Here is an 18,077-nt window from a genome sequence, read left to right as displayed (position 1 = left end):
TCAGTGATCTGTTAGCAATTACAAAAGTAGACATGTTGACAATCATTGATAGGCACCCACTTAAATGTACACTTGGGATATGAACGAAATGCCTGTGATTATATAATACATGAATTCCCTATGGATCATGCAGTGGATTAGTGACAAATTAGGCTCTTTCAAAACAGCACACTAATGAAATATGAGACTCCTCCAGTCTCAGAGTGCCCCCTGCTGGGCAAACCAATGAAAAAGGAAGCACAGACACAGAGAGGGTAAATACACTTGCATCATTGTGTGTGTGTGTGTGTGTGTGTGTGTGTGTGTGTGTGTGTGTGTGTGTGTGTGTGTGTGTGTGTGTGTGTGTGTGTGTGTGTGCGTGCGTGCGTGCGTGCGTGCGTGCGTGCGTGCGTGCGTGTGTGTGTGTGTGTGCGTGTGTGTGTGCGTGTGTGTGTGTTCTCACATCTAAGTGAGAAGTCTGTAATACTTGCTTTGCTTCACTCATCTGCCTCACTGATTGCCAATTTAATGTAATTAGTTGTGCTGGTTGAGTTGGGTAATTGTGTTGGTCCGTTTTAACGGTCCTGTGTGTTTAGATAAAACCCACAAGCTGTGCCATTCTTCTGCCATTTTATAGGCCAAGGAGTATAAACAAGCTAACGTGGGACAATATATAATTCCAGATTCTCCAACTTTAACAATGCTGGATTTAGTGCCTCCATAACAGCTAATTATTTCTTGTGGCAGCCGGTAAAAAGAGTATTAATGTCCCCTTTCTACATGGATACATCCAATAACCTGCACTGATGAAGGGAAACCTGCAGCATATTAGCTTTTAAAGAGACATAGAGAAATGCAAGGCAAGGCCTTGTAGAGGTAGGTTATCGCACATCATGCAAACAGGTCGTATAGACTGTTGAATGTTATCAACAGGAATAAACAACTATGAAACAGTGAGTGTGATATCCTGTGTCAGTGGCAGGTCCTAATTAGTGCACTTAGGCATTGATATAGCCAGACAAAGGACTGCTGATTTTCAGCTTCACTTAAATGCTTTTCCAGCTTTACAATATGTGTGTGAGACAACATCTTTCACATAGTCATATATGGATGGATCTCTGACAGAGAGGACAGGACCAGCTTGGACAAGACAGACAGGTAGACATAAGACAGACTTTCCGACGGACCCCAAAGCCTACTATGACCAGACCACATGACGCAGTCTTGAGTTTGACTTTCCGATGGATCGTGGGCTATATACATGACTCACATCACCATGACTCACTTTTTTCATACTTTTGTGGTTTAGGTAGCCTATGTTAAAGTTTCCTTTAACATTGACCCCTATGCAGCAGGACAGAAGTCTGTCAGTTGACATTTATTTATAGACTATGTAGTAGAACAGGCCTATTGATTGCATTTAGTTGGTTAATTGAATTTTGACGCAAATTGATAATCGTGCGTGCATATCTGACAGTGGGATTACCGTAACATGTGAGGAGGGGGGTTGTGATGTGGTTTTTAGCCTAGGCTACTGCACTTGCCACATTTGATGTTATTTTTGTCGTTTGCGTGGGTCGTTTCCTAGTTTTCGTGTGAGCAATCTGGAGGCAATCTGTTTTTTTTTTAACAAGAAGCTCTACCACAGGCAGTGAAAAGAGTTAGAAGCAGTGGATGTAACACTCGTTGAACTTGAACGTGAGAGGACCTGCAGACTATCACGGGTGTATCTGTAGCGCCGCGCTGCTGGCTACTCTGGTAGACTTTCTCACCCGTGGGTGCAGCGCAGGCGAAGGTTATTAGTCTGGAATCAGAACTTTCTGTGGTTTTCTGCAAATTGCTTATTTCGCGCTCAGGTGTTTCTATGTGTGAAGCGTTTGTTGTCACCATGGCCAGCCTGAGAGCGTTCAGTGAGCCAATTGGTAAGTTACACTTTTCTCCTTTTCCGCGAGATGTTGACTCAGTTCGTGTAGTCTTTGTGATCACTTGGTCTTTCAGCTTGGTAGAGACCGTCTCCGATTGTTTCAGCTGGGGAAAGCTTCTCAGTTTGAACTCTTTTTTCAGTAGGCCTACTACTTGTATGTAAAGCGCGTTTGAGCTTTACTGAGGTGGGCTACATTTTCAAGTTTATGTCATGATTGTAACTGTAAGCTAGTAGCTGCATTGACAATTTCAACCAAGCCAACACAACAATGCAATAATTAACAACCGATTATAGCCTAGTTGGTTATCATTATAGTCTCACTTAAAATTGGATATGATGTTTAGTCCAGTTTATGAAAATAGGGTTACGAGGACTGGGATGAGTCGTTTATTTTCTGTCTATTAACTATAAGTCCAGGTGTTTATTTATTTATTTATTTATTTATTATTTATTAAAAGTCATTACACATAACATTAGGGTATGCTCTCTTGGAAAAGAAGCTGGTCCACGCTCCTTACCTTTTCCTTTACAACCATGCTCAAACATAATGCTTTACAAGAGCAGCATGGTTTAGTTAAGCAATTCATATAGTTTCACTTTTGAGGCATGCTTGCATAATCCACTGTGGCCTTTCATAGATTCTATACCAGGCAGGCTGATAATACAGCATCAGCCACAATGGTGTATCATCACTGATGCCCAAATCAGCCATTTCAGGTTAACAAGTCAGGTTCATTTTCAAAATATGCCTCAGAATATCTCCTGTGGCTTGCGCCTTTCAAAAGCTTAAAACTTTTCAACAGCATTTGAGGAGCATGTTAGTGTTATTATTAGTAGTATTTATATATTGTGTGTGTGTGTGTGTGTGTGTGTGTGTGTGTGTGTGTGTGTGTGTATGTGCATGCTCTCCAGTGTCCATGAATATGAAAAAAATATGCTTACTGGTACTGTTTGTGTGGAGTAGATGTCTGGGTGGCCATGCACTGGAGAATCTGGGCTCCTTCTTGTAGAATCGTGTCCCTGGGCCATATATTATTATGCGGTGTGTATTTCATCTCCAAGTCTCTGTCCAGGGCGCGTCGCTACATGCCCTTGCATTCCGGCGCTGTGCTGAGACAATGATGGGTTGATTCAGAGATTTTCTCGCGGTTGATGAATCCGAACAGTCTGCAGGCTTTTGGAGATGCACCTTGGAAGTTATGGGGGAGGGGGCTTGATGAACCTGGATCTATTTCTGTGCACATGAAGAGCTGGACTGAGTATCCAACATGTGTTCATCACGACTAGTGTACTAGACTACAGTTGGTGCACATTCAGGGACAAGGCCTTGGAAAGCACTAATGTTGTGAAGTCAAGTCAAGTCAACTTTATCTATATAGCGCATTTCATACACAAAGGTCATTCAATGTGCTTTACAAAAGCAAACAGGAATAGCTAATAAAAGCATAGAAGGGCAATAGTCAAAGAATAGTTTAAAAATTAAAGAATAAAAAATAAAACATAAAACACGCAAGGTAATAGTACATAAAAGCATAAAGGGCAAAAAGTAATAATTAAAACACATAAAAAACAATATAGCATGATTATACTAGTCAAGCACCCATTGAACAGAAGCGCTCTATGGGGATTCTTGAAGTAGTCCCAAACTGTGCGCGGCACGCACACATATATTTCCTTTCAGGGCCAAAATGCCCGACCACAGGGCTCGATAGTCCCTTGTGGAGTATTAACACCCAGAGAAAGTCAGTAGAGCTGTACCTCTCGAGCCGTAAAGACCAAGCAGTTACACTCTGACTATGCCCGATCTGTAGCCTAGAAATCTAGACGCACCCTAGCGGCGGCAAATGAATTTGCTCAGCCTGTACGTCTAGTAGCAAACCATAGGGATTTCTGTTGGCTGACGCCGTGGACGTCATCCAATCACAGCGCTCTATTTTGTTAGAGAGTCTTAAGGCGGGCTTAACAGAATGACTACAGTCCTGCGACGGTGAACAACAAGGAAGATGGCTATGGCGAACGAAGAGCGGTTGTTTGAATCGGCGTTGGCGTCAACTTTGGAGGAGTTGGACTTGTGCTTTTCTTTGAAAGTTGAGCAACACAATGCACTTAAGTCATTCCTTTCGAAGAAGGATGTATTTGCCATTTTGCCGACCGGATACGGATATGGTCGTAGCGCTGGCCTATTGCATGCCTAGGCAGTTTGAAAGACAATTCTCTGCCCGCCCCTTGGATTAAGCGAGGTGAATGGGTCGATTCCAGACTATGCATTTCAATGATATAGGATGGCCCGCCAGGCTACCCGATCTGTCTATTCTGTTTGAAAGACAGGACAACTACTTCAGAGAATCCCCCTTTGCCCAACTAAGGAACAATACTCACCCCGAAGAGTGCTCTGTGAACTGAGTAATGAGGATCTTACCACAAACCACACTCAGACATGTTACAAAGAGTGCCTTTAACAGACAATCACAAAGCAGTACAAAATCACATCCAGGATGACGTGACACATAACCCATGGGTGAGAAAAGATAAACATTTTAGCTGAAAGACTTTCCCAGATTCAAAAATGTGTAACTCAGTGATAATGATCCTAGTCAAACACCCAGTGAACAGCAGCACTCTATGGAGATTCTTGAAGTAGTCCCGAATTGTGTGCGCACACATATGTTTCCTTTCAGGGCCTAAATGCCCGACCATAGGACTAGTCCCCCTCGTGGAGTATTAACACCCACATAGTTAACACTCAGAGTTTCAGAGAAAACCGGTAGAGCTGTAACTCTCGAGCCGTAAAGAACGAGCCGTTACACTGACTATGCCCGATCTCTCTATTCTGTTTAAATGACAGGACAACTACTTCACAGAATCCCCCTTTGCCCAATTAAGGACAGCAATAGTACTACAAGGAGCAATAGTACTTACCTGAAGAGTGCTCTGTGAACTGGGCAATGAATTTCGCAGAAAGCATCTGAGAAAAGTTTGGTCTTAAGTCTATATTTGAAATTAGCAACAGTTGGGGCAACTTTGACCTCATCTGAAAGTTGGTTCTAGAGCTGAACTGCTAGCAACTACAGTAAAAGCTGCTTCACCATGTTTAGTTATAACAGAAGGTTTTACTAACAAGTATGTCTCCCGAGACCTGAGAGGTCTGGAAAGTATGTACTGCTGAAGCATGTCTGCTAGGTAATTTGGTCCCGTTCCATTTAGTGATTTATAAACAAGCATAAGCGATTTAAGGTCAATTCTGCGACATACTGGTAGCCAATGCAGGGACTTATGGAGTAATGTGGTCTGTTCTGGTTTTCACGAGAATCCTAGCCGCTGCATTTTGTATAATTTGAAGCTGTTTGATAGTCTAGTATTTTGTAGTTTTTTGGAAGACCTGTGAAAAGCCCATTGCAGTAATCAACCCTACTGGAGATGAATGCATGAATGCGTTTTTCTAGATTATGTTTTGACATTAGCCCACTAAATTTGGCAGTGTTTTTGAGGTGGTGAAAAGCTGATTTAGTTATTGCTTTCATGTGACTGTTTAAATTTAGATCACTGTACATGTAAATGTAAATGTAAATCAGGTTTCTAGGCCAAGTACTTGCGTATACAAGGAGTTTGGTCTCTGCATTTATCCCATCCGTGAATTAGTGAACACACAGAGCACACAGTGAACACACAGTGAGGTGAAGCACACACTAACCCAGAGCAGTGAGCTGCCTGCTACAGCAGTGAGGGGTTAGGTGCCTTGCTTAAGGGTACTTCAGCCGTGGATGTGGACATGGGAGAATAGTGCTCAACCACTTACCCGCCCACATTTTTCCTACTGGTCGGGGATCGAACCGGCAACCCTTTGATTTCAAGGCCGAAGCCCTAACGGCTGTATGTCACCAAGATTTTTAACAGTATCCTTTGCTTGGCAGTTTTATTTGTGAGGACACACTATAACAGTTTCCAAAGTACAGTTTCCAATTGTGCATCATCACCAACATCAAGCATCAAGCAGAGGATCATGGTACTTCCCCTACATTCCCCCGGCCGAAATGGCAGTGAAAGTGAGAAGTGAGATCTAAATGATGATTAAGAGATGGATCTTTAATAAAAATGCCATAATTATATATTTACTAAATGTTTGTACATATGTACTTTTAGAGGTCAGAGGCCGTATTCACAAAGAATTTTAAGGCTAAAAGTAGCTCCTAAGTGGCGAATTTAGGAGCAACTCCTAAAAATAATGGGCGTGTCACTCCTAACTTTAGGACTCCTAATTTTTTTCACTAAAAGTAATTCACGAAGCATTTTAGACCTAAAAGTAGCACCTAAGTCTGGGACAGCCTAAAAGAAGTCGAGAGGACTCCTAACTCACTAAGACCTATTCACAAACAGCTTTTTGTGGCATTTCACGTTGCGATGTTTTGAAATGGGTATGCGCAACAGGAGCTTCCAATCGCGAGGGAACAATTTTGCATTGTAGGCATAAAAGGGATGCTATAACGCCACCAACAACAACCAAAACTACTCATTGTCAACATGTAAATTAAATGTAACGTTTCATTGTGAATCAAATTAAAATGTTCTCCTCTTTGCAAACGTAGGCATATGGTGACAGATTAATTTAATAATGTTGCAAAGATAGCCTAGCCTACTGCATCAATCCGTAGGCCTATGTTTTATTAGGCTACTAGGCTATTTGTTTTGCCTTACTCTTTTCATTTAGGCTAGGCCTTTTTATTCAGTTATTCATGATCTTCCGTCCTTCGCACTACTTGTGTAGCGCACGCATTCTCAGACCTGTCACCTGTCACTCATCATCGTAAGGGAGGTGTTTGGAATCATTCCCGCGTTACAATCATCAGCCAATCAAGGTGGTCACTTCAGTCAAACTCGTGCATGAGTAATGACGTCATCCATAGCAACGAAGACTCACTCTTAGTATAGGAGTTGTCATTTTTCCTTACTAAGAGTAGGTCTGAAAGGCTTTGTGAATAACTTTTAAGAGAAAACTCCTAGCTAAAATCTTTTAGTGCGATTTAGGAGTACTCCTAGTGGTAAGATAAAAGGCTTTGTGAATACGGCCCCAGGTCCTTGATTATAATATCCTTTGCCCATTGTGGTAAATGTATCAAAATTCACTTTACTTGACATACAGACGAAGAGTGACATGACACTGTCATGAACATATGTTATGACACATGATTCATGAACCCTAACTCTAACCCTAATCCTAACCCTTTTGTTATGACAAAAACCAAATGTCACTTAATAATAGAAGCGTTATGTCATAAAGTTTATGACTTGTTTATGACACGTTCATGACAGTGTCATGTCACTCTTATGACGATACTCGATTCAAGTAAAGTGTAACCCAAAATTCTCCTCACGCTCTTTTTGATGTCCATACGGGGAGTGTGCTTCAAATAAACAGCTGGACACCATTTAGTCAATTAGTATGTTGACGTATGTATGTTGATACAGTGTATTACTCTCTTATATGAATAAGAATGGACTGACTGACAGGCAAAACTCTGATGACTGTTTTTTTTCTTTTTCCACTGTGTGAATCACCTTTCTCTCTGTGCGCATATTGCGTGTGAATTCTACAAATGGGGATGTCTGCAGTAGTAAGACTGTTGCGTTGCATTACCATTGGTCAGATGGAGTGTTTATAAATGCAAGGTCATGTTGGGGCCATGTAGGCCTGAGAAAGGAGCCATTTTTTCCTCCTGGGCTTTTTGTGGTTAGGGACGGTGTCTACTTGGTGTGTGTCTGGTACATGTCGTCTCCACTGTGGCTTTTCCTACCGAGTGACACTTTTGACAAGTTCCCCCAGAGAGCCTGAGGTGTGTGTGTGTGTGTGTGTGTGTGTGTGTGTGTGTGTGTGTGTGTGTTAGAAAGACCTGTTGTAGAGCAAGGAGTCTTGTTGGTGCATGTAGGAGACAAATAATTGAAGACTGCTGTGCACGTGTGTGCATGTGTGTGTGTGTGTGTGTGTGTGTGTGTGTGTGTGTGTGTGTGTGTGTGTGTGTGTGTGTGTGTTTGTGTCTGCGCACACGCACATTCATGCTTCAATGTGTATTCTGGGGTTTATGCCTCCATACTTCAAAACATGAAGCCTAACCCTCCCAGGATGCAACATGTACAGGCCCATAACTCTCCATACATCCTCAGCCTTTGAATAAAGGACACAGTTAGGCTCTGTCTGCCATGACGTCATCTGCAGTCCATATTGCCATTTGACATAATCAGTGATCATGACTCAGCTCAAACATATCTATTGTTTATGTTTACCAGCCAGATTTAGTATCTTAGCAACAGCCTACCTAACAAGATTTTCAAATACATATACATATCTGCATATCATAATGATGTAGTTGCAGGGGTGGGTAGTAACGCAACTACTTGTAACACACATAAGTAAACAGGTTGTTTTTTCAAGGAACGAGTACTTTTTATTGTACTTGTTACTGTACTTTTACTCATTATTACTCATGTAGGTGTTTGAGCCAGTAATGTTCTACTCAAGTATATTTTCCATATACCTACAACTACAGTACATTTTCTGTATCTATATACCACAAATCAGCCCTAAATCGACAGAGAGAGAGCAAGTAGCACCTCTAAGAAGATGCCGAGGTGCTAGCTGCCTCAAAGAAAAAATAAGTAGGCTACCGCTTCTCATTAGACCACAATACGGATGTAATGGTGCCAAACACATTGCATTGTAGATCGAGTACTGTTGGTCAGAAACAGCATTTGCAGCGAGGGCTATATCGTGAGAGTAACCCTAGAGGAACCATATGGATCCTTTCAAGAGAGTTCCATTATCAGCATCATAGTTGGCCCCACAAGACTTCCTTTTTAACATTCCATATGTTATCTTAATGCAGAGGAAGTAGATTGGGGCCCAAATAGAACGTTCAAGCATTGTTTTTGTTTTTACAGGGCAGCCATGTCATACTGGTTAGGGAATCAGACTGGTGATTGCGTGGCTTGTTCGATCCCCGAAAAATGTGGGCAGCGGGAGTGATTAATAGGTGCTCTGCTATCCACGGCCAAGGTGCCCTTAAGCAAGGGTCCTTGACCCGGGTGCCACTGCAATGGCTTACCACTGCTTTGGGTGTTTGTGTGTGCTCGCTACTCACAGTGGGTTAATTTCTATTGTGTGTGTGTGTGTGTGGGTTCACTAATGAAATGCAAAGGAAGAGGGAGGTAGAGGAAGAATCTCCCTTGGGATGAATAATATCTATCTATTACCTTACACTGATGGCGAAAAACGGCCTTCATTAGTTTCTGATGTCCACTCCAACCCAGCTAGGTCATAGCGGAAGTGTGCATATCTAAGAACCAGGGATTAGAAACGGTTCAAAGAACGAAAATGAAAACCGGGATCGAACACAATTTTTGGATAAACGTAACAGAAAATGATAACAAAACCGATTTCACTTGTACGCTATTTTTCCATTTTAGTTAACCGGTTACAGTAATAACGGTATTTATCGTTCCAATTAACCTTTCTTTGAATATTATTCAAAAGTCCATAGGCTCACAAAGTCACCTGCCCACAAAGTGTTCTCCAGACCTCTTATAGGATGAATTTAGTCAGATTAAATTAATCAGTGTCTCCCCTGTATAATAGGCCTATTATGGATTTTCATATCCAACACTATCTAACTGCCTTTTCCAAGTATGTAGCCTAAACATTATGTGAAATAACATAGGTTACCAGAGACACTATATCTAGGCCCAGTGTCATGCAGTTGGTAACACCACACATAGGCTATTATAGGGCTTAAAGCAAGGACATTTTCTGTACTTGAAGTTAGGCTATCAGCTATTTTTGAATATCTAATATTATATAGGCTAATTGCCTACATGACATCTATGGTGAAATAGTAAGAGTTTTGATGACTACATTTAGTTAGAACAGAAATTAAACTCGCTGAATGTTAAGTGTCCCACATTACCTAATGTCCCAGATTACCCAGATTCACCCTATTTGTATAGCACCCAATATATATACAGAATGCAGCTCAAAGTGCTTTACATTTGGAACATGTAACACAATAATAAAGAAGAATCAGTCAGTCCTCTTCGTTGATGTGGCCATTTATGATCCAATCAGCAACATATCAGAAATACTTAGTAGTATATATATTTTTGTATATGTATATATATATATATTTTTTTTTTTTTTCTTATTTCATCACATGTCAAAACACACACACACACACACACACACACACACACACACACACACACACACACACACACACACACATATCTGACTTTCTCCAACTTTTGCACATCTCCATAGAACTTTTTATTTATTATTTTTGATTTCTCCTCCATCTATCTACCCATGTCCTTGATTCCCTAGCCTTTATGCCCCCCCACCCCTATCCCCAACACACACACACACACACAAAACACACACACTTACATCAACACTGTCATCACCTCACATACTGTACATACAGCACACTGCTTGCTACAGTAAGCCTCCTCTACATACTTGCTGCACACTGCCCCCCTCCCCCCCCCCCCTACATACACAGCACATTGTCTTCAGGATCTTCTCCAACACACATCCTCTACATACTTACAGCACACTGCCCCCACCTACACACTACACACACACACACAGTCACTGCTCCACTCCCCTCCCGCCCACACACACATCTTCACTGTCATCACTCACATACATCATACATACAGTACTCTGCTTGCAATAGTAAGTCCCTTCACCATACTTGCAGTACACTGCCCCCCCCCCCCTCTCCCCTACATACACAGCACATTATTTCATCAGGAAGCTTCTCCAACACACATCCCCAACATACTTACAGCACACTGCCCCCCCCCCCCCCGCCCCCCACACTGCCCTCTCCCCACATACACAGCACACTATCCCATCTCCCTTGTCATCCCCCCAACACACACACACCAAGACCCCTGGTAGTTGGGTTAGCCCCTTGAGCTGTGGATCTGCCCAAGGTTTCTTCCTTGGTAAGGGAGTTTTTCCTTGCCCCTGTTGCTCTTGGGTGCTCCTTGTTGGTGCCCCCCCGCCCCATCCCAATCCTCCCCCACCTTTCTTATGCAGCCCTTGACACTTAATCTACTAAACCCCTCTTCTACTGCACTTTTTACCCCACATATTACCACAAATAGGCTGACACCAGACATCATTTCACTGCATTTCTTACATGTGACAATAAACGTCCTTGTATCCTTGTATCCTTGTATATGTATATAGGCTTTGCTAACAAATGCTTAGGCTAACAAATGCTTAGGCCCCGTTGATGTGGACTCTAAGCGGTTAGCTTTATATGTTCTTAGTATGTGTTGTGATTATATGGCTTTATATACAGACGTTTAAGCAACACAACAACCGGAAGACTGGCAGCCTTAACCCTTAACCCCCTAAAAGCACGCTATATGGCAACAGTGGCAGCCTTAACCCTTAACTCCCTAAAAGCACGTCATATAGCAACAGTGGCAGCCTTAACCCTTAACCCCCTGAAAGCACGCCATATGGCAAGGAAAAAACACTGTTCCAGGAAGAAACCTTGAGCAGAATGATGTCAATACGTCTTCTCTTGCATCAGAAATGGCAACAGTTGGCCTACTTAGCTTCAAGTTAACCATCCTTTGTTTGTAGCAGAGGATAGGGCCCACCTAATATTTCCTGTTGTAAATTAAGTTACTTGTCCGGAATTTATCAAACATACATCTCCAACCACAGCTAAGGTGTGAACTGTGCCAAAGGTGTCAGATGCACTAATAGTGGAGTCTTCTCATTGGACAGGTCCCAGATGAGGAAATAGAGTGACTCAGAGCCTGTGTCACCACACTCTTCCTTTCTCTGTCTCATTTTGTTCTATTTACTTTCATTAGTGGCGCCACCCGCACTGAAATGCCACGTTTTGTGCCTCTTTGTGTTTTTTCAGAGAGGATTGCTTCAGAGCCTGTGGAGGACACAGACACAAGTAGCTTCATGGGAAGCATGGTACGGCATTTACGTTATGTTCTTTGGTACTATATATGTGCGATGATTAGTACAATGTATTTCTTATCTAAGCAAATGTTACACGATTTGGCTTGGGATTAGGTTTGGGGCTTCTACTTTGTAACTCTGTTTACTTATGTGAGAATAACAATGTACCAGAGCCTTACATTAACCTGTAGACGCATATCATGATTCAAAGGATACTTTCAGTAAAATGATACTAAACTGTTTCATTAAATATATCTAGTAGAGTTATGTTGTTATATAATGATTTCAAACATTACTGCTATGGGGTTTTGTTTCATTGAAAGCTAACTGTGAATCGTTGCAAACATTATGAATGCTCCCACTGTCTTTGTGAAGTCCTGAGTTTGCAAAGTTGTCTCAGAGGCATGTTGCGACTAGACTCTCACTTATTTTCATGTTCATCTGAAGGTATTATTTGAGCTCACCACGCTGCACACCCTTTGATGGGCCCTGTTGGATTGGGTAGCTGGTGCAGCCTTAGCTTGCATTAGTTTATGTGCTCATAAGCCTTACAGACTTGTCTTCCTCATGTGTACATTTTCACGTTTCATCACTTGCAGTCATTAAAGTCCACCTATCCAGTTCAAGTCACAGAGCCCCAAGGTATGTATTCAAGTGCTAACTGAAATAAGCCATGCAAAACTGTACATCATTGTCATGATACAAAAAACAAACATCTTTTAGCTTTAGGGTTTTGTCATGTCATCAGTGTACTACACTGTAAGTGTCATGTTCCATAGAACATAATTTTGTGTTTAAGATTAACAGTGCTATGTTTTTTTATAACATAGAAGCTTATTTCTATAACTTTGACTGCTGCCCAACGTCAAGCACTTCAATTATTTTGAACTTTTCTCTGTAAATAAATCTAGAACCTTAGTTAAACTTGACAAGGCTGTTTTATATTTTATATTAATGTTTATATTATTATTTTGATATATTTTTATACTGTATATTTGTATTTATTTATTATGATTTTATTATGACTGATTTACAGACAGTAGGTTTTTTTATGTATTATGACAAACACCATTGACAGGCAAAGTTGTGGTTTAGTGGTAATTCACGTGTTTCCTGATTGTGACTGATTCTCAGAATTTTGAGTTTGATTTTCAGTTCAGAATATGTTTGCGTGTCAAAACACTGACACCACTTCCTAATCAAATTGTTATTTATCATAAATGCAAACTGCCTTCAAATAATTTATGATTTATTCCCATTGATTATGGTGCTGTACAGGAGACATTTCTTGTATCTCACATCCTCTGCTCTTCATCTACACTAAATTGCCACTAGATGAGGCTGTGCAGTGGTGATTTGTTTGCCTTGCAACTCATACCAGGCTGAGGCAAGCCATCTCAGAGCAATTATCTTCATAAGAACATATTGCTTCTATTATTATTTCACTAGCAGAGTGTGAATTGTAACCATCCCATTTACAATGTTCAATTTTTCACACTCTGTTTGTATTGCAGCACTCATGACATCCAGTAAATCTGATCATATTACCACCTGCATGTTTACTTTATTGTGATTGTAAGATGGCCTGTGTATTTCTCTTTGTTCAGATACAGTGACATTACAGTTCCCATCCATGACCCCTGGATGTATAACAAGCCCAACAAGCAGAATACAACAGGTGAGTGTCACTTAAAACCAGACTGCTGGTGTACACCATAATAATCAGTGTAACAGTTTTGTGAGGAAAGTTTGATAAAAATGTTGGGGGTGGGGGGTGGAAATAGGTCAATCCTTGTGGCCTCATGTCTAAAAATGTTCTTATGTTCTTAGGCATACTGGTTTTTAGGCATTTGTGTAGTGTATATACTGAAATCCACACCAAAGTTCAGATTTATAAAACATGGTCTACTACATAGTACTTAGTGTGACGTAAGGTTCCAACTTGGGATAATCATGTTTCCTTGCGGTGATGTTGGCCATGCTGCAGGTAGTTGGACATTTAAAAGCAAATATTACATTTACTCAACCTTCTTGAATTTCCCCTCGGGGATAAATAAAGTATCTATCTATCTTCTTCTTTACAATGTGGTCATGCCCATAGAAAGCATGCTGTCTGTAGTCAGTCTCCGAGACTTTTGTATTGTTGGCATTAAAGTATAAGTATAAGTAAGTACATATACTCTTTTAATCCCGTGAGGGAAATTTGGTCTCTGCATTTATCCCAATCCGTCAATTAGTGAAACACACTCAGCACACAGTGAACACACAGTGAGGTGAAGCACACACTAATCCCAATGCAGTGAGTTGCCTGCTACAGCGATGCTCAGGGAGCAGTGAGGGGTTAGGTGCCTTGCTCAAGGGCACTTCAGGCGTTCCTACTGGTCGGGGTTTGAACTGGCAACTTTCTGGTTACAAGTCCGAAGCAATAACCAGTAGGCCACGGCTGCCCCAAGGTAAATTCAAAATAAACATATTTTTTCCAAAAAACAGTAAACAATTCTCTCAACAGTTAATATGTTGTCTTTGAACTATTCTCAATTAAATGTAGAGTTGACATGATTTGTAAATCACAGCATTCTTTTTTTTTTATTCACATTTTACAAAGCGTCCCAACTTTTTCAGAATTCGGGTTGTAGATCAAATGTTGGATGGTTGCAGCGTTTGTATAAATGACACATCCTAGACTATGTCAGTAGCACTCATTGCAGTGGGCAGAGGGAAACAGTTAGATTTCAACTCATCACACTTGCTAATCTAAAAGTAGCATTGTTCCATTTGACAGTGGAGTCATCCTTCCTGTAAAGATATGCTGTGGGCAGCTACGCCTACCTCATTTCCTCCTACACTTCCCAAGAAGCACACTTTTTTATATACATATATTAACGCTGATAAAATTACTCATATTAAAGCTGCACATGTTGTGTATTAGTATTAGACCTAAAAAATAATAATTGAAACTATCTGTTCTCCTCCTAGCCAGTGGAAAACAATGGAAGTGAATGCATTTGCCACCCATCAATCTCTTCAGGTAAACTCCATTCTCTTATCCTAACAATGACATTATAAAAGAATGCTTTAGGAAATGCAAATTAAAATGTACTGTCACAGGTTTTCCTAGTTAAATTTCTGTTTATTGCACTGTACTGCTATATTAGATTATATGAGTAACACATTATGTGTTCAAAAACAACCATACCAAGAATATCAAGCATTAGGTAAGGGATAATGTATTCTGCAGCATTATGAGGGGGCCGTATAATAAGTAAGGTATAATGTATCACATGATATGCAATGCTGTGTATAGTGACAAAAGAAAAGACAAGCGGTCCCCTTGACCCCTGTCTAACATCTTGTAAATGATCAAATTGAACAAGGCCTAATTACCCATCATGCATGTTTCAGCAGTGAACATCTTGTAGACATCTCAGGTTTCCGGATAAATACTTGTGGTAAAACCTGCTGGTAGAACTAAATATATTGCGGCTATTTGGTTCAGCTCTGGAACCAACTTCCGGATGACATGCCCGTGCCAGTTTCACATCTAGACTTAAGACCAAACTGTTTTCAGATGCTTTCTGATAACTCATTAAATGCATTTTCTGTTAATTAATTAAGTTAATGTGTAAGAATTGAGGTAAAAATATCCAAGAAATGAGCTACACGCATCAAAAGAATGAGAAGAAATTAGGGCGAGGAGATATACTCTGGAGATATACTGCCCCCATCTTTTATGGAATGTGGAGTATGAATTGATTTTGTGGCGGACATTACACATGGCACCTTTAAAGTGTTCATTATTCCTTTTACTGATTATGCCAAAATGTGAAGCATAAGGTTTAGTTGTTCCAGTAATCAGAAGTTGTTATGCACGCTGTTTCAATTATTCCACTTTGTGTTTATTGTGTATTTGAATTATTCTATTTTATGTACTTTACTTTTTAAACTATATATATATTTTAAACTATTACCCTTTTATTTACTATTATTATTTGCTTTTTTTTATGTAAAGCACAATGAAATAACCCTCTGTATGAAATGCACTATATAAACTTATAAACTATATAAACCTCGCCTATCTGACATCCAGGTTTCACAAAGGACCTGGAGTACCTGAACAGCTCGTGTGACAAGTGCTGCTGTCCTGCTCCGGCGCCCATGATCAGCGACCTGATGAACGACGGTGACCTGCTGCAGCGGCTGCAGCAGAAGCTGGACCCGGCCCACTGCACGGTCAAGAACTGGAAAAACTTTGCCAGCCGCTGGGGCATGAGCTACGACGAGCTGACACTGCTGGAGCACCGCACACAGGGCTCGCCACAGCACAGCCCCACGCAGGAGTTCCTGCTGCGCAACAACCAGAAGAGCGTGCGCGAGCTCACTGAACTCTGCCGCTTGTACCAGCGCATCGACGTGCTGCGCCTGCTGCAGCGCTGGATGGAGAACGACTGGCCCTCGCGCTGGCAGCACGCCCACTAGTCAGCGGTCGGCGTTAGGGACGGACGGACCCGTGGCCCTGGCTGACGGATGATGTAAAACGTCAGAATGTGACTTTTGTTTACTTTTTTTGGAATCAGTCTTGAAGGACTGATGCCGCCTCTTCAAGTACAATTTTCTCTGATGGATCCACATAGCTACACTGAGTTTATGTTTGTTATTGTTATTAATGCTCATCTTTGACTGATTGCTAAGGGAAGTTTGGAAAAGCGTACCTGACTCTTGTAGAGTTTTAATCAGGATAGGGATTGTTTGGGGCCTGTGTTGAGCGCCTTGCTCAGACTCTGCTGATTTCATTCTGAAGAGAAATGCACAATTTTCCATATGGCATATAATGAGGTGTCTTAACAATGAAATATGAGATTGAATAAGTCATTGTCATGGTATAGTGTTCTTATTGATCTCTAAAACCTAAATCTAATCTAATCTGATGGATAGAAAATATTATCTGCTTTTACCCAATAACCCATTAGTAGTCATACTTATTGAACTACTATCCCAATATTCTAATAATCTTAACTATTCTACATGGAATTCTCAAGAATATACTTCTTAGGGGGATGGCAGATGAGTTAAAGACAATGACATTTTCTCACACTGTAGATTACTACAAGCAATGCGTTTAATGTATTTTTGTGGTCTTTGAGGGGAACAGAAAAAACAGTTGACTGTAAACACACCTGAAATGGGAGACAGATGGGAGCATAATAATTCATACAGACTATTTAAGCAGACAGCCTTGTTTCAATGCTAAAAAGTGGTCACATGAGAAATAGTTTATGGATTTGACTGTGAAATATTAAGTTGTAAAAAAACTATTCATACCATAATGATAAGTGCACAGTCTTTAGTCCCTGAGACACTAGCCGAGAATTTGTAAGGAACGGTGAGAAGGATCTGACTCAGAAAATTGTTGTAACCTACTGTAAATATGATTAAAACAGCCTTGAAACATCAAAAAAGCTATTAACCGAACAAAAGCTATTAACCGTTGACATTATGTAGGACCACACTTGTTTTAGGTGTAAAGCTAAACTTCAATCTGTTCATCTCCTCTGTGAGGAGTAAGTTAATTTGGCTTCCAGTCTTAAGTTTCTCAACTGTGTGTACCACACTACTGTCCGAAATGTCCTGATGTTCCTAAGTTGACAGTTTACAATACTGCTCTCTCTCTACAGCCTTGAATTGATATTTTAGAACACCCAGCAAATGTAGAGGTGCATTTCACCTTGTGCGAAAGCTTGCTATGTGTTTTCCAAAATGTATTGTCCTATAATTTTCAATGGCTGTAAGTACCTGGCTAAAGTGTTGGTGAAATCCGTTCAAAGTGGCTTCTGTTCTTACATTTATTTTAATGCATTGGTTGCATAATTGCATGGGGTGTGTGGTGCAATGTTGTCATTTCTGCTGTATTTAGTTTTTCTAGTTTTCCAGTAATAAATATGATTACACACTTGAAACATGGTAAGTGGAAATTGAAGTGGCTGTTTTGTTATTTCTGTTATTACGTAGAAGTCTTCTTTACAGTATCAACTTCCATTGTCATATTAATGTCAAATTCATGGGGCTGGTAAAAACAACTAATAGACTTTTTGCTTTTTAATTGGCTCCTGGATATATTAATTTAATATCAGATTAATTTAATAAGACAAGACTGCTAATTTTGAAAGATGTATTAAAACAATTTAATAAAATGTC

General features: G+C 40.6%; 1 protein-coding gene across 3 annotated transcripts; it reads left to right on the top strand.

Moving 5' to 3' along the window:
• Positions 1-1,546: 1,546 nt before the first annotated feature.
• edaradd (EDAR-associated death domain) lies at positions 1,547-17,839 on the top strand. 3 transcript variants are annotated; one of them, XM_042064954.1, is made up of 6 exons: positions 1,547-1,901; positions 11,839-11,897; positions 12,485-12,527; positions 13,493-13,563; positions 14,862-14,913; positions 15,973-17,839. In XM_042064954.1, exons 1-6 carry the CDS (start codon positions 1,844-1,846, stop codon positions 16,359-16,361), a joined length of 672 nt encoding a protein of 223 aa, XP_041920888.1. In that variant the 5' UTR covers positions 1,547-1,843; the 3' UTR covers positions 16,362-17,839. The 3 variants fall into 3 exon arrangements, with proteins under 3 accessions (XP_041920888.1, XP_041920889.1, XP_041920890.1); XM_042064955.1 differs by having other exon boundaries at positions 1,551-1,901; positions 13,499-13,563; XM_042064956.1 differs by lacking the exons at positions 1,547-1,901; positions 11,839-11,897; positions 12,485-12,527 and adding exons at positions 12,861-13,384; positions 13,428-13,457.
• The last annotated feature ends 238 nt before the right edge of the window (positions 17,840-18,077 follow it).

The sequence above is a fragment of the Alosa sapidissima genome, chromosome 16, assembly GCF_018492685.1.
Source record: "Alosa sapidissima isolate fAloSap1 chromosome 16, fAloSap1.pri, whole genome shotgun sequence".
NCBI lineage: Eukaryota > Metazoa > Chordata > Actinopteri > Clupeiformes > Clupeidae > Alosa > Alosa sapidissima.
This window is presented reverse-complemented; position numbering and strand designations above follow the sequence as displayed.

Excerpts from the sequence above, each read along its gene's own strand:
- edaradd (XM_042064954.1), top strand. The coding sequence starts at position 1,844 with ATGTGTGAAGCGTTTGTTGTCACCATGGCCAGCCTGAGAGCGTTCAGT. Across the intron at positions 1,902-11,838 it reads AGCGTTCAGTGAGCCAATTG|AGAGGATTGCTTCAGAGCCT; the intron begins GTAAGTTACACT and ends GTGTTTTTTCAG. Across the intron at positions 12,528-13,492 it reads TCAAGTCACAGAGCCCCAAG|ATACAGTGACATTACAGTTC; the intron begins GTATGTATTCAA and ends CTCTTTGTTCAG.